Here is a 16,493-nt window from a genome sequence, read left to right as displayed (position 1 = left end):
TTGCCATTGGTAATAAATATGAAATACTGTATTTTACTGGCAGTTTGAAAGTTATAAGTTTTGTGAAGTCATTTACTAGACAACAATATTTGTATGTTGTTCGTAATGTGCAGCAATGATGCAGAAGCAAACAATATTACTCACATTTTACCTCAAAAGATTAAGGTAATGTCAATGCTAGAATTATGCAAATATGCATCCTGTAGAAGCACAATTAAAAATCACATTTAAAAAAAAAAAAAAACTGTTCACTGAAATGACTGGCACGAGCCTTTTCTTTTTTTTAAATATAAACGCTCAATATATCAAAGTAGCAGCAGACAAGTTAAGACACAAACGAAAATATCTGTTATTAATTTGATCAAATCTAATCACACTATTTATTTTAATAAAAATTAAAAAACATGAATATCTGCGCACTTACTTTAAATGAGCATGTTGAGAAGATTTTTGTTGCAGCCTAGTGCCTACTTTTCACGTGTCTACTTCCAAAGACTCCACAAACACCGACAACAACAAACAAAAAAAGGATGCCTGCATACCAGTTGCTCTGAGTGAATGTAGGCGTCCAGTAGCTGTCCAGAGAGGAGAGCTGAAATGATGCTTGCCACAGGGGAGAAGGGTTATTATAAACAGGGTTACTGTATTTCATCCACAATCAATCCACATGAGGAGGGGGCGTGGCACCCTATAATTAAATCAAACTCATATAAATTAGCACGTACCATTACTGCCTCTGTGGGAACTGGATGAAAGACAAGTACATCCGACATTTCTTGGAAAATGTTATGTCAATTTTGCATGTAGAAAGTATGTAAGTGAGGTTCTTATTTTTGTTCCCCCCCCCACCATTTTACACACACGCATTTTCTTTTCATACATTGGTCACATAAAACCCCAAGACGATTGAATTAATACGCCTCTAAAGCAATTTTATTTCACCTTTATTTAACCAGGTAGGCAAGTTGAGAACAAGTTCTCATTTACAACTGCAACCTGGCCAAGATAAAGTAAAGCAGTTCGACAACATACAACAACACAGAGTTACACATGGAGTAAACAAACATATAGTCAATAATACAGTAAATTAAACCCTTATTTAAAGGTTTGTTCAATATTTTAGACAACAAAAGGCAGCCTTCTGGACTTGTGGACTGTCTAGTTGTACATCATTTATTTGGGATGAGCTATCTCTCCTATCATAAAAACGACATTGGTTTGTCCCTCGTTCTTTCCTGTCGGGGCAGTCGGCAGCAGTCATAGCTAGATGAGATCCATCTTTTGTCAAATGAACGTCAAAAATAGACCGTTTCATCTAACCCTAACCTTATGATCCTAAACTTGCCACGTCAATTCTCTTATTAACACACTGCGTAAATGCTCCTAATTTGCTGCTACGAAAAGTAAAATCTGACGTTTATTTGACAAAAGATGGATCCTTTCTAGCCATGAGCCGAGGTCCAGGTTTTCTGAACTTCCGTACTGCTTCCTTGGTCGGTTTAGCCACCGCTGTTGACCGCTATGTTATCGCATTCCAGATGTCTTTGCAGGATACTTGGGCGCTCTCTGTCTGCTCTAAGTCAGGTAGGAGAGAAATAACAATTCAATTTCCACGTGTACCGAATAGTTGGGTTCGGGAAAGGTCTTTTTTTCTTCCCCAAGGCCGTAACGTTAGCTACCGGGGAATAGGCCTTAGCCCCCAACCCAAGGACAGAATACCACTTGTCCCGTATCTAGCTAAACTGCTAAGGAAATGGCTTGCGTTTCCCCTTTTAATAAACTATATTTATGAAATATACATATTTGGATAACTAGCTGTGCATAGTTGGTAGGAATATCACTAGTACAATTCACTAGCTAAGTGAATTATTTGAAGATCGAACAGAGAACTAATGTTAGTTCAATCGGTGACGCTAACGTTAGCTTGCTAGCTAGCGATTCGGAGCGTATTTGCTAACTAATTAGCTAGTTTTGCTAGCATTATGGTTTTTCTAACTCTGGGGTCAAGTTTGTTCGTTAGCATGGCTTTGCCGGTTAACTAGTTAGTTAGCTAGCCTAGCTACCATGAGATTGCTAGCTAACAAACCAGCCAAATGAACTATGTTATTAGCTAACTAACGTTACGGATGTGAGTGTGACTTGTCAGGCATGTAAACACGGATCTAATGCCTTCTTAGGTCAGTGGTTCCCAAGCATTTTCGGTTGTTGTACCACCAACTGAAGTTTGCTCTGCCCGGTTGGTACCCCTGAGGTAGCCTACCCCGTCATATGCATTTTACTGTAGTAAGCATATGCATTTTACTGTAGTAAGCATATGCATTTTACTGTAGTAAGCCTATGGTCTCATCAGTTTTCTCAAGCACCCCTGGTTGGAAACCACTGCCTTAGGTAGCAACGTTAGTTAGCTAGCTAGCTATACACATTCATATCATTGTCAAGACACACTTGAGCCACAACTCTCATGCACAGACTGAAGCGAGTTATTACCCAGCTAGCAGTACATTTGACTTTCTCGTCCATTTTTACAGCTTGACCTCTGTTTGAAACCTATGTTAGAAATAGCCCTTGTCATGCCATGCATGAACTAGCCTTGTGTGTAGTTTAGCGAGTCTTCAGCTATCTCTGCAACCCCTATTTTCACCTACACCAACTTACACAACCTAACCTATGCCTTGGCCAGTGTAAGCATAACTATAGCTAGCTACTCTTTGAATATTTCACACTGACCCACTACCAGATAGCTAAGAGAAGAGTCAGATTTCTATGCCTATGATAAATCATTAGCTACTTGATTGAGGTGTTTGTGTTAAACACTGTGACACACACATGACTTTTCCGAAGAGGGTTTATTCTAGCTCCCCGTTTGAGTAAACACACATTGCCAAACTAGTTTGTTGTCAATGGCCTGATCAGAGCTAAGCCTAAGGCCAATACATAACAAGAAAGAGGGGGTTAACGTGTATCAGAGGGGAAGGAAAGTTGGGGAGAACGTGTATCGGAGGGGAAGGAAAGAGGGGGAGAACGTGTATCGGAGGGGAGGGAAAGAGGGGGAGAACGTGTATCGGAGGGGAGGGAAAGAGGGGGAGAACGTGTATCGGAGGGGGAGAACGTGTATCGGAGGGGAAGGAAAGAGGGGGAGAACGTGTATCGGAGGGATCGGAGGGGGAGAACGTGTATCGGAGGGGGAGAACGTGTATCGGAGGGGAAGGAAAGAGGGGGAGAACGTGTATCGGAGGGGGAGAACGTGTATCGGAGGGGGAGAACGTGTATCGGAGGGGGAGAACGTGTATCGGAGGTGACTCACTGATTATCTGTCAGGTCTGTGGCATTGAACTCCTGCATGTTATTACGGGTATCCTAACGGTTAAGAGCATTGGGCCAGTAACCAAAAGGTTGCTGGTTCAAATCCCTAAGCCAACCAGGTGAAAAATCTGTGTCCATGAGCAAGGCACTTAACCCTAATTGCTTCGGTAAGTCTCTCTGGATAAGAGCATCTGCTAAGTGACCATGAACTATTTGCATTGTGTGCCCCCCAACCCCTCTTTTATGCTGCTGCTACTCTCTGTTTATCATGTATGCATAGTCACTTTAACTATACATTCATGTACATACTACCTCAATCAGCCTGACTAACCGGTGTCTGTATATAGCCTCTCTACTGTATATAGCCTCTCTACTGTATATAGCCTCTCTACTGTATATAGCCTCTCTACTGTATATAACCTCTCTACTGTTATAGCCTCTCTACTGTGTATAGCCTCTGTACTGTATATAGCCTCTCTACTGTATATAGCCTCTCTACTGTATGTAGCGCCTCTACTGTATGTAGCCTCTACTATTATTTTTCACTGTCTTTCTACTGTTGTTTTTATTTCTTTACTTACCTATTGTTCACCAAATACCTTTTTTGCACTGTTGGTTAGAGCCTGTTAGTCAGCATTTCACTGTAAGGTCTACACCTGTTGTATTCAGCATTTCACTGTAAGGTCTACTACACCTGTTGTATTCGGCGCACGTGACAAATTAACTATTGATTTGATTTGAAAGCAGGGGTGCGTTCAGGACGGAGTGCACCGTTTTATTCAACGTCAACGTTACTGTACTGAACGACCAGTTGAAATACAGTGTGCTTTTATGGTGACCCAGATAACTGTTGTTATATGGGGTGCTGCACAAGTTTGGAGATTTCAAGTTGTCTCACCCATATACGGATCAGGCCACATCCACAAAATGGGAGTAAACACACCTGAAAAGCTGTTTGAGAATGATGTGCAATTTGCACCGTTTTGTGGAAAAGTGAACCGTTGAACTGAACGCACCCCAAGTTCTTTTGTGGTTTTGAACTTTACCCTTTGACGTCAAATCTGTTTGTGGTCTATAGGAGATATTTATAGTCCTATTAAAAAAATATGTTTTTGTCGTCACATACACCGGATATGTCAGCCATAGTAGTACGCCGCCCCTGGAGCATTATTAGGGTTAAGTGCCTTGCTCAAGGACACAATACAGACTTTAAACCTCTAACCGGTAGTCTACCTGCCACCTATAACTATAGGAGGTGGTGTTGGGTCTATAGGAGGTGGTGTTGGGTCTATAGGAGGTGGTGTTGGGTCTATAGGAGGTGGTGTGGGGTCTATAGGAGGTGGTGTGGGGTCTATAGGAGGTGGTGTGGGGTCTATAGGAGGTGGTGTGGGGTCTATAGGAGGTGGTGTGGGGTCTATAGGAGGTGGTGTGGGGTCTATAGGAGGTGGTGTGGGGTCTATAGGAGGTGGTGTTGGGTCTATAGGAGGTGGTGTGGGGTCTATAGGAGGTGGTGTTGGGAAGTGGTGGTGCGGGGTCTGTAGGAGGTGGTGCGGGGTCTTTAGGAGGTGGTGTGGGGTCTTTAGGAGGTGGTGTTAGGCCTGTAGGAGGTGGTGTGGGGTCTATAGGAGGTGGTGTTGGGAAGTGGTGGTGCGGGGTCTTTAGGAGGTGGTGTGGGGTCTTTAGGAGGTGGTGTGGGGTCTTTAGGAGGTGGTGTGGGGTCTATAGGAGGTGGTGTTGGGTCTATAGGAGGTGGTGTTGGGTCTATAGGAGGTGGTGTTGGGTCTATAGGAGGTGGTGCGGGGTCTGTAGGAGGTGGTGTTAGGTCTATAGGAGGTGGTGTGGGGTCTATAGGAGGTGGTGTGGGGTCTATAGGAGGTGGTGTTGGGTCTATAGGAGGTGGTGTTGGGTCTGTAGGAGGTGGTGTTGGGTCTATAGGAGGTGGTGTTGGGAAGTGGTGGTGCGGGGTCTGTAGGAGGTGGTGCAGGGTCTTTAGGAGGTGGTGTGGGGTCTTTAGGAGGTGGTGTTAGGCCTGTAGGAGGTGGTGTTGGGTCTATAGGAGGTGGTGTTGGGTCTATAGGAGGTGGTGCGGGGTCTGTAGGAGGTGGTGTTAGGTCTATAGGAGGTGGTGTGGGGTCTATAGGAGGTGGTGTGGGGAAACCTTTATAGTCCTTTTGGGAGGGCGTTATAGGATATAAACACAACGGCGCTGTATGCTATGTGCCTCAACTGCTACAGATTCAAAGGAAACTTCATGGAAGCACACACACAGAATTAATATGTAGGACTATTGATTAATATGTAGGACTATTGATTAATATTTAGGACTATTGATTCTGAAGCAGCCCAGTGGAGAATTAAACAGGATATTTATCTTTCTCCCTTGAACAATTTATTTTCAGGGTAATAATGTGCTGGCTGGAAGGACTGCTTCAGGTGAGTAGGCCTCTCTCTCTCTCTCTCTCTCCTTCTCTGTTCAGGTCGTTAGGGTTTAGCGTTACAAGGACCTCTTTGTTAGTGCACACCGTAACAAAAACAAGCTTCCCTCTTTAGACAAGTCCAGGTAAGCCCTTCCAGGTAAGCCCTTAACTGTTTTCAGTCCTTTTTTTGTTCTGTTTTGTGCCAGATCAACACGGCCCACCCATGACTAATGGAAGATGATGGGCCTTTATTCTGGTTTATAAATCTGATAAAAACATGCTCTGTATGGATGATGACTGTAATGTCCATTAAAGTATCAAAGAGCACTGTAAGGCCTGTAAGTAGATAAATATCCCCATCATCAAGCAATGTAGTAATACAGCCAGTGTTCTCAAGAATAGACTGACTCAAGTGTTTACCACTTTGTTGATGATACTAATAATAATAATATGCTCAATTCCCCGCTCTCCCTCTTTCACTCTATCTTCCTCGCTCTTCCTCGCTCTTCCTCTCTTTCTCACTCTTTTCTCTTCTGCTCTCTCTCCCACTCAATTTTTTCTCTCTCTTTCTCTCTCTCCTGTTATGTCGTTGAAGGCCTCTCCACTGGCAACAGGGTCGTCTACAGGAACATTCAGTTGTAAGTGTCCTCTCTTGGTCCTGAGTTTATCTCAGTATGTTTGGCCTCAGGCTGATGAACAAAGGTTTCGCATGCATTTTTGTTTTGATACAGGAAATGTTTGTTTCAATAATTAGGTTTGAGAGTCTTTTAATGGGCGATGCACTGGTTTTAAACCCTCTTGTTTTACAAGAGGCTACTTCATAGGCTAGTTTATAGGCTGCTACATAATAAACATCTTTTCTTCCTCTGTGTTTTAGACGTGAGTCTCCGTCATCAATTGTTGTCTTCCACATCAGATACTTCAAGACATCTGTAGCATGTAGTATGTATTCAAACATCTCTCTAGTCTTTCTCTGTGTATTAAATAAGTTACTGTTTTAAATCAAATCTGCCTGACATCTTTGTTTTGTTTTTTTGATCAGGTGAGAAAGTTGTCACCGTCAACACACCTCCGTTCTCTGAGTCGATCACAGAAGGGGATGTCAGGTGGGAGAAAGGTAGATTTTTTTTGAAAGGGGTCTCAGGAAAATCCACTCGGCTCATGTTTACTATCTTGTTGCATTCTAGGTTTTGTGCAGGACAGTAATACCTTCCTTTGGTCTTTTCCAGCTGTTGGAGATTCAGTGAAAGAGGATGAGGTGGTGTGTGAGATCGAGACTGACAAGGTCCTGTAAACACTAAGAAGTCACATTATATAGGAATACACAATATAGCCTTTAACTGTTTAAAACATTTCCCGGGTTGGTTTTTCTTTGGATTTTCTCCTACAGTATCTATTGTGTTATATTATCCTACATTAATTTAACATTTCTACAAACTTCAAAGTGTTTTCTTTCCAATGGTACCAATTACATGCATATCCTGGCATCAGGGCCTGAGTAACAGGCAGTTTACTTTTTGGCACGTCATTCAGACAGGAAGTGGAGAAAAAAAGGGGCCTAGTCTTATGATGTCATTGATGATCAGATATTTAGAAAAGTCAAGCTATGAAATACTGGAACGTAGTATGTTTTGTAATTTGACTAACTGTGTGTACGGTTTGATAACAAGAATGCGTTTTGTCTCAGACCTCGTTGCAGGTGCCATCTCCGGCGGCCGGTGTGATCATGGAGCTCCTGGTGCCAGATGGAGGGAGGGTAGAGGCCGGGAATCCCCTCTTCAAACTCAAAAAAGGAGGTACACTCTCTTCCCCCCCTCTCCATCTTTATCTCTCATCAAGTGGTCAATGATTTCAAGTCTGTATGTAGGCAGCAGCCGCTCTGTGCTAGTGATGGCTGTTTAACAGTCTGATGGCCTTGTAGAATCAAAAAAGGAGGTACACTGATTTTACTGCTTGTATCAGTTACCTAATAGTTACCGGAATAGAGCTCCATGTAGTAATGGCTCTATGTAGTACAGTACACCTCCCATAGTCTGTTCTGGACTTGGGGACTGTGAAGAGACCTCTGGTGGCATGTCTTGTAGGGTATGTATGGGTGTCTGAGCTGTGTGCCAGTAGTTTAAACAGGCAGCTCGGTGCTTTCAACATGTCAATACCTCTCATAAATACAAGTAGTGATGAAGTCAGTCTCTCCTCCACTTTGAGCCAGGAGAGATTTACATGCATATCATTAATGTTGGTTCTCTGTGTACTTTTAAGGGCCAGCCGTGCTGCCCTGTTCTGAGACAATTGCAATTTTCCTAAGTTCCTCTTTGTGGCTGAACAGTAGTCCAGGTGCGACAAAACTAGGGCCTGTAGGACCTGCCTTGTTGATAGTGTTGTTAAGAAGGTAGAAACTAGGGCCTGTAGGACCTGCCTTGTTGATAGTGCTGTTAAGAAGGCAGAGAAGCACTTTATTATAGACAGACTTCTCCCCATCTTAGCTACTACTGCATCAATATGTTTTGACCATGACAGTTTACAATCCAGGGTAACTCCGAGCAGTTTAGTCACCTCAAGTTGCTCGATTTCCACATTATTGATTACAAGATTTAGTTGAGGTTTAGTGAATGATTTGTCCCAAACACAATGCTTTTAGTTTTTGAAATATTTAGGACTAACTTATTCCTTGTCATCCACTCTGAAACTAACTGCAGCTCTTTAAGTGTTGCAGTCATTTCAGTCGCTGCAGTAGCTGATGTGTGTCGTGTTGAGTCATTGAGACAAGTGAATCCACACCCCCCACTCCCCTCTCTCGATCAATGAGGGAAGATTTGAACTAGACAAGATGGAAAAACATGTATTTATTTTAATTAATTCAAACGCACCGCCTGCAAATGGACACAGAGATTTTAGTAGATGCATGTTTGGCCAGAATGGAGAACAAAGATAGGCAAACCTGGAACGGCCAGTATAATGGATACCAACAATCTCTGGTGTAGCAATCTGTAGCTAGATCTGAATGTCTCTTCTTCTCTGGTTAGCTGCAGCAGCAGCCAAAGCCACTGCCGCCCCAGTAGCAGAGGTCCCTGCAGCATCCGCCGCTGCCCCTCCCCAAACGCTGGCCGCCGTCCCTGTCGCCGTACCCTCCTTGGCAGCACAAGCCAAACCTGGTATGTCGTCAGCTGCTGTTATAAACAAACATTTCATTCATGTTAACTTTAGTAGAATGATTAAAACATTTAAGTGGGGATGGGGTCTCACTTAAACTTATATTTTTTTGCTTAATAAAGTCTTCTTTTTTCTCTCTCTATCTAGTTTCTGCGGTCAAGCCCACTGCTGCAGTACAACCAGCAGCAGTACCACCAGCGGCAGTCCACGGGGCCAGGACAGAGAGCAGAGTACGACCTCTCTACACCAGGCCAGCTTCAGGCCAACACTCCCATACTGACAGAACGAGATGAAATAGCAGGGATAAAGCCGTAGGCTGGTTTCAAACCAAGAGAAGTGTCTTGCTCTCGTTTATTGAAAAGAAATGAACAGATGCGTCCAATCACCAACCAACCGATTTTTGTCTCGTTATTCGTCCAGGTAAAGATGAATCGTATGAGGCTGAGGATCGCCCAGCGACTGAAGGAGGCTCAGCAGACCTGTGCCATGCTCACCACCTTCAACGAGATAGACATGAGGTGAGACAATGCAACACAATGCTGCTGTTGATGTCCAATACAATATCACTTTATTCGTCCCAGAAGGCCCAGTGGTTTCACGGATGCACGTGCCACCATACAGATGCATAAGACATAGACATTTCAAAATGGCATGTTTTCCAAAGAACGACCCAGTCCTCTTACAGTAATCCCTCCCGCAGTAACATCCAGGAGATGAGGAAGCTCCATAAAGATGCTTCCTACAGACACAGCCTGCTTTAACGCTTCTTCTTTCCCCTCCCTCTGTAGCAACATCCAGGAGATGAGGAAGCTCCATAAAGATGCTTTCTTGAAGAGACATAACATCAAGCTTGGCTTCATGTCGGCCTTCGTTAAGGCTTCAGCCCACGCTCTCATGGACCAGCCTTCTGTCAACGGAGGTTAAGACTCTCTCTGTCTTTCTCCCAACTAAGGTTTTCCAGAAATCCTAGTTGGAAAATTCCAGGAATAAGCAGGAAATCTGGAATTCTCGAACCAGGATTTCTAGAAAACTATGGAATTTACAACAACAACAAAAAATTCCCCCAATTGTTAACTCTGCTTCCAACACCACAGACACTTATTTCAACGGTTACATGTTAAAGTAAACTGGATTTGATGATGTTAGGGTCTTCTGTTTATAGGAAGAAGCTTATACACATCAAGTCATAATAGCTTTGAGACTTCTAACTCAAATGTCTTTGCCAGAGAGCCCAGAATGCATTGGATTGGATTGAAACGGTAATGCTATTGAAGTAAAAAGTGGAAAATGATTGATATTTGTTCTCTTGCTCTTCCCAGTGATCGACGATACAACCAAAGAGATCGTTTACAGGGATTATGTCGACATCAGCGTGGCTGTGGCCACTCCCAAGGTAAGGCACAAAGGATATGTGACCTATACATTCTGTCTTCTCTTGGTTGGTTGTGTCTGGTTGGTTGGTTGGTTGGTTGGTTGGTTGGTTGGTTGGTTGTGGTTGGTTGGTTGGTTGTGGTTGGTTGGTTGGTTGGTTGGTTGTGTCTGGTTGGTTGTGGTTGGTTGTGGTTGGTTGTGGTTGGTTGGTTGTGTCTGGTTGGTTGGTTGGTTGTGGTTGGTTGGTTGTGTCTGGTTGGTTGGTTGGTTGTGGTTGGTTGGTTGTGTCTGGTTGGTTGGTTGTTTGTGTCTGGTTGGTTGGTTGGTTGTGTCTGGTTGGTTGTGGTTGGTTGTGGTTGGTTGTGGTTGGTTGGTTGTGTGTCTCGTTGGTTGGTTGTGCTCTGGTGGTTGGTTTGGTTGTGTCTGGTTGGTGGTTGGTTGGTTGTGTCTGGTGGTTGGTTGGTTGGTTGTGTCTGGTTGGTTGGTTGGTTGGTTGGTTGTGTCTGGTTGGTTGGTTGGTTGGTTGGTTGTGTCTGGTTGGTTGGTTGGTTGGTTGGTTGGTTGTGTCTGGTTGGTTGGTTGGTTGGTTGGTTGGTTGTGTCTGGTTGGTTGGTTGTGTCTGGTTGGTTGTGTCTGGTTGGTTGGTTGGTTGGTTGTGTTGGTTGTGTCTGGGTGGTTGGTTGTGTGTGGTTGGTTGTGTCTGGTTGTGTCTGGTTTGGTTTGGTTGGGTTGTGTCTGGTTGGTTGGTTGGTTGGGTGGTTGTGTCTGGTTGGTTGGTTTGGTGGTTGGTTGTGGTCTGGTGGTTGGTTGGTTTGGGTTGGTTGGTTTGTGTCTGTATTGGTTGGTTGTGTCTGGTTGGTTGGTTGGTTGGTTGTGGTTGGTTGGTTGGTTGGTGGTGGTTGGTTGGTTGTGTCTGGTTGGTTGGTTGGTCTGGTTGGTTGGTTGTGTCTGGTTGGTTGGTTGTGTCTGGTTGGTTGGTTGTGTCTGGTTGGTTGGGTTGTGTCTGGTTGGTTGGTTGTGTGTCTGGTTGGTGTGTCTGGGTCTGGTTGGTTGGTTGGTTGGTTGTGTCTGGTGGTTGGTTGGTTGGTTGGTTGTGTTGGTTGGTTGTGGTTGGTTGGTTGGTGTCTGGTTGGTTGGTTGGTTGGTTGTGTCTGGTTGGTTGGTTGGTTGGTTGGTTGGTTGTGTCTGGTTGGTTGGTTGTGTCTGGTGGTTGGTTGGTTGGTCTGGTTGGTTGGTTGTGTCTGGTTGGTTGGTTGTGTCTGGTTGGTTGGTTGTGTCTGGTTGGTTGTGGTTGGTTGGTTGTGTCTGGTTGGTTGGTTGTGTCTGGTTGGTTGGTTGGTTGTGGTTGGTTGGTTGGTTGGTTGTGTTGGTTGGTTGTGGTTGGTTGGTTGTGTCTGGTTGGTTGGTTGGGTGTGTCTGGTTGGTTGTGTCTGGTTGGTTGGTTGGTTGTGTCTGGTTGGTTGGTTGGTTGGTTGTGTCTGGTTGGTTGGTTGTGTCTGGTTGGTTGGTTGGTTGTGTTGGTTGGTGGTTGGTTGTTTTGTGTCTGGTTGGTTGGTTGTGTTGGTTGTGTCTGGTTGGTTGGTTGGTTGTGTCTGGTTGGTTGTGTCTGGTTGGTTGGTTGGTTGTGTCTGGTTGGTTGGTTGGTTGTGTCTGGTTGGTTGGTTGGTTGTGTCTGGTTGGTTGGTTGGTTGTGTCTGGTTGGTTGGTTGGTTGGTTGTGTCTGGTTGGTTGTGGTTGGTTGTGTCTGGTTGGTTGGTTGGTTGTGTCTGGTTGGTTGGTTGGTTGTGTCTGGTTGGTTGGTTGGTTGTGTCTGGTTGGTTGTGGTGTTGGTTGGTTGGTTGGTTGGTTGGTTGGTTGGTTGGTTGTGTCTGGTTGGTTGGTTGTGTCTGGTTGGTTGGTTGTGTCTGGTTGGTTGGTTGGTTGTGGTTGTTGGTTTGTGGTTGGTTGTGGTTGGTTGGTTGTGTCTGGCTGGTTGGTTGTGGTTGGTTGGTTGTGTCTGGTTGGTTGGTTGGTTGTGTCTGGTTGGTTGGTTGGTTGTGTCTGGTTGGTTGGTTGGTTGTGTCTGGTTGGTTGGTTGGTTGGTTGGTTGTGTCTGGTTGGTTGGTTTTGGTTGGTTGGTTGGTTGTGGTTGGTTGGTTGTGTCTGGTTGGTTGGTTGTGTCTGGTTGGTTGGTTGTGTCTGGTTGGTTGGTTGGTTCTGTTGGTGTTTTGACCACACAGGTCTGCGTCCTTTGCTTGTATATGTGCTCCTCTTCACCAGGGACTGGTTGTACCAGTTATTCGCAACGTAGAGACCATGAACTTTGCTGACATTGAGAAAACCATCAACGGTCTGGGAGAGAAGGTAACAAAGCTTTGTCTGAATGGGATGAATGAGTCTCACTATAATCCACTGACGATACATCAGTTCATGAGGTTGTGCTTTACTTTTGGTCACATCAATGATAATTATACAAAATAATAACATACGCCATTTAGCAGACGCTTTTATCCAAAGCAACTTAGTCATGCGTACATACATTTTACGTATTGGTGGTCCCGGGAATCGAACCCACAACCCTGATGTTTACAAGCACCATGCTCTACCAAGTGAGGCACAGAGGATGATTGCGTCACCTTGTGATAAACGGCACCAAGAAGTTTAGCGGAGATCCGTGAAAACAAAAAAGATTCAACCCAAAGTGCCAACTTGATCCAATTTAGGGAACCGTTTTAGACTGAAGAGACATGGTCATTTACTCAATCCAATTTATGGAAAGCCATTTTAAAGTATTGAGACATGGCAATTTACTAAATTCAATTTATGGAAAGCCATTTTAAAGTATTGAGACATGGCAATTTACTAAATTCAATTTATGGAAAGCCATTTTAAAGTATTGAGACATGGCCATTTACTCCATCCAATTTATGGAAAGCCAAATTTAAAGTATTGAGACATGGCCATTGACCCCCTTGTGTTTTCTCCATGCTCGTAACAGTGAGCTGGCTGTGGAGAACTTTGAGGATGAGCCTTATACATACTACCTCAACTAACCGGTGCCCCCGCACATTGACTCTCTACCCGCACCCCCCCTGTATATATTGTTATTTTTTTACTGCTGCTCTTTAATTACTTGTTACTTTTATCTCTTATTCTTATCTGTAATTTTTGAAACTGCATTGTTGGTTAGGGGCTTGTAAGTAAGCATTTCACTGTAAGGTCTACACTTGTTGTATTCGGCGCAGGTAACTAATAAAGTTTTGATTTGATTCGTTTTGTCACAACGTCAATATGATGACATCACCTTGTGATCAAAGCTGGCAAGAATTTCTTCAAGAAAATCAATGAAACAAATGGCATTGAATAATGACCAAGCTTGACTGCTGTGTGTTTTTGTCCACCAGGCTCGTAATAATTTGCTGGCTGTGGAGGACATGGACGGAGGGACCTTCACCATCAGTAACGGAGGAGTGTTCGGTTCCATGTTCGGCACGCCCATCATCAACCCACCCCAGTCTGCCATCCTGGGCATGCACGGTATCTTCGACAGGCCTGTGGCCATCGGCGGCAAGGTGGGTCTCACCCGGTAGTGCATTTCCCGTCTGTATGTCAACAAGTTCAATTCATCTCCATCCAGAAGTTGAATTGGACATTTTTTATTTTGAAGCCGAAGGCAAATTTTATACATTTTAATCAACAGTTTGTTTCTAATGTCTGCTGTATAGTTATTTCTCTCTCTCTCTTTCTTTCTTTCTTTCTTTCCCCTCCCCCCCAATCAGGTGGAGATCCGGCCCATGATGTATGTGGCTCTGACCTACGACCATCGGCTGGTCGACGGCAGAGAGGCCGTAACCTTCCTACGTAAAATCAAGTCTGTGGTGGAGGATCCCCGCTTTCTTCTGCTCGACATGTGATTCCAACCTTCCATCACTGCAGCAGGGCCACGTTCAGTAGGCACTAACGTTGTCGAGCGTTACAAATAGCAGTGTTGTGAATAGAACTGTCGTGACTCCCTCGTTGTATATAATGCTCCACAACGTTGTGGCCTGCTGAACACACCCCCAGCGATTTTTTTAAAACATCGCTCGGCATCTGTATAAAACCAACCCATCCCAAAAAAACAAGCGACAGCCAAATCCATTGTTATTTACTTTAGATTGAAGAGAGAGTCCTCGATCTGTTTCTGTGACAAAGACATTATAGCTGGCTGAAAGACACAAACAGATATGGGACTGAGGCTAAGAGAGAAATTCATGTTAAGATTATTCACTTATTATTAGTTGGTTTCATTCAGCAGTTTTTGCTCAGATTGAAATGTCAGATTGATTCAACGTCGTACAATGTATCACTGATTCTCTGACGAACCGACCAGGTTTGATCTGTCTCAATATTAGACTTTTCCATTCAAAGCACTTACATCAAGAAATGGTCACATGCCAAAAAAAAGCGTCATGATTTTACGGCGATCCTCTTAGCACCCAGAGGGCTTTTTAATCAGCTGTAAATGGAGTCTCTCCATGCTACCGATTTATTAACGCCAAATACGTGTTTTTATCATTCTAGCCTAAAGAATTGCTCAGTCGGACAAGATGAAGTCCATTCTAAATCGCCTGTTCTGCATGGCTGTCCCATGTCATGGTTCTGTTCTGTATGGCTGTCCCATGTCATGGTTCTGTTCTGTATGGCTGTCCCATGTCATGACTCTGTACTGTATGGCTGTCCCATGTCATGACTCTGTTCTGTATGGCTGTCCCATGTCATGGTTCTGTATGATTGTCCCATGTCATGACTCTGTTCTGTATGACTGTCCCATGTCATGGTTCTGTACTGTATGGCTGTCCCATGTCATGACTCTGTTCTGTATGGCTGTCCCATGTCATGACTCTGTACTGTATGGCTGTCCCATGTCATGACTCTGTACTGTATGGCTGTCCCATGTCATGACTCTGTTCTGTATGGCTGTCCCGTGTCATGACTCTGTACTGTATGGCTGTCCCATGTCATGACTCTGTACTGTATGGCTGTCCCATGTCATGACTCTGTTCTGTATGGCTGTCCCATGTCATGACTCTGTACTGTATGGCTGTCCCATGTCATGACTCTGTTCTGTATGGCTGTCCCATGTCATGACTCTGTACTGTATGGCTGTCCCATGTCATGACTCTGTACTGTATGGCTGTCCCATGTCATGACTCTGTTCTGTATGGCTGTCCCATGTCATGACTCTGTACTGTATGGCTGTCCCATGTCATGACTCTGTTCTGTATGGCTGTCCCATGTCATGACTCTGTACTGTATGGCTGTCCCATGTCATGACTCTGTACTGTATGGCTGTCCCATGTCATGACTCTGTTCTGTATGGCTGTCCCGTGTCATGACTCTGTACTGTATGGCTGTCCCATGTCATGACTCTGTTCTGTATGGCTGTCCCATGTCATGGCTCTGTGTTTTGACAGTTCTATTCCTGGGGGTTGGTTAAAGGGTCACCTCTTGATGTCTAGTCTCTTGGCTTCCCCCGTTGCAGGAACTTCTCCTGCCTCTTTGGGATGACTGAGAGAAACCATTTCCCTTCCTTCCCCCTCTAGAGATAGTTCTGTCAGTCCATGACAAGGCAACATGCAGTGTAACACCCAGGCCAGTGTTTTGGTTCAGTCTTCAAGTCGCACAATTTAGCAGCATGCACAATTGTTTTTCATGATCTTCGTTGAACCCAGGAAGCAGATTCTCTATGTGCTGTATACACTACTTGTAACTAATTTAAAGGAAACCCATTTAAAACATCCCAGAGTTTTATGTACAGATTCTCGTCTTGGGTTTTTCTTCTCCTCTCTGATTTTATCTGATGTATTTATAGTTTTCCCTACATGGATCCCCCCCAGTAGAGAAAGCAGAAGTACAGTAACAAGGAAAAGGCAGATTGGTTTCAAACATCCAATAACATGCAGGTGCTGGGTACAACAATAAAAAAAACATTAAAATAACCATGAAATAAAGGACAGATGCATCATGGGTTGAAACGTTGCGCAATAAAACTGGGAGCTTTTATCGGTGTTGTGGTGTCGACTCTTTATTTCGTAAGGAAAAGGAAGAAACCTTATGAGGAACCAGTCAACCAGACCGCGTGACTACCCTCTTAGTGGACTGGTAACGGGGTGTAATTAAAGGGGCATCTGCAGTTCAAATAATAACAAAGCAGAACCCCCCCCCCCACCCCAAAAAAAACATTATTTTGGTAAACAACTGAGAGAAGGCTGGAGAAATTTAACCCCACTC

At 44.2% G+C, this 16,493-nt stretch overlaps 1 protein-coding gene across 3 annotated transcripts; it reads left to right on the top strand.

The window, feature by feature from the left end:
- Positions 1-1,223: 1,223 nt before the first annotated feature.
- Positions 1,224-16,265, top strand: LOC115175153 (dihydrolipoyllysine-residue succinyltransferase component of 2-oxoglutarate dehydrogenase complex, mitochondrial). 3 transcript variants are annotated; one of them, XM_029734380.1, is made up of 15 exons: positions 1,224-1,584; positions 5,703-5,736; positions 6,316-6,358; positions 6,598-6,599; positions 6,763-6,826; positions 6,950-7,005; positions 7,408-7,518; positions 8,743-8,872; positions 9,018-9,100; positions 9,291-9,388; positions 9,659-9,789; positions 10,190-10,263; positions 12,501-12,584; positions 13,625-13,792; positions 14,000-16,265. In XM_029734380.1, exons 2-15 carry the CDS (start codon positions 5,710-5,712, stop codon positions 14,132-14,134), a joined length of 1,206 nt encoding a protein of 401 aa, XP_029590240.1. In that variant the 5' UTR covers positions 1,224-1,584; positions 5,703-5,709; the 3' UTR covers positions 14,135-16,265. The 3 variants fall into 3 exon arrangements, with proteins under 3 accessions (XP_029590240.1, XP_029590239.1, XP_029590238.1); XM_029734379.1 differs by having other exon boundaries at positions 6,763-6,837; XM_029734378.1 differs by having other exon boundaries at positions 6,598-6,662; positions 6,763-6,837; positions 7,408-7,516; positions 8,744-8,872.
- Positions 16,266-16,493: the final 228 nt, after the last annotated feature.

Source organism: Salmo trutta, chromosome 35, assembly GCF_901001165.1.
Source record: "Salmo trutta chromosome 35, fSalTru1.1, whole genome shotgun sequence".
Lineage (NCBI taxonomy): Eukaryota > Metazoa > Chordata > Actinopteri > Salmoniformes > Salmonidae > Salmo > Salmo trutta.
This window is presented reverse-complemented; position numbering and strand designations above follow the sequence as displayed.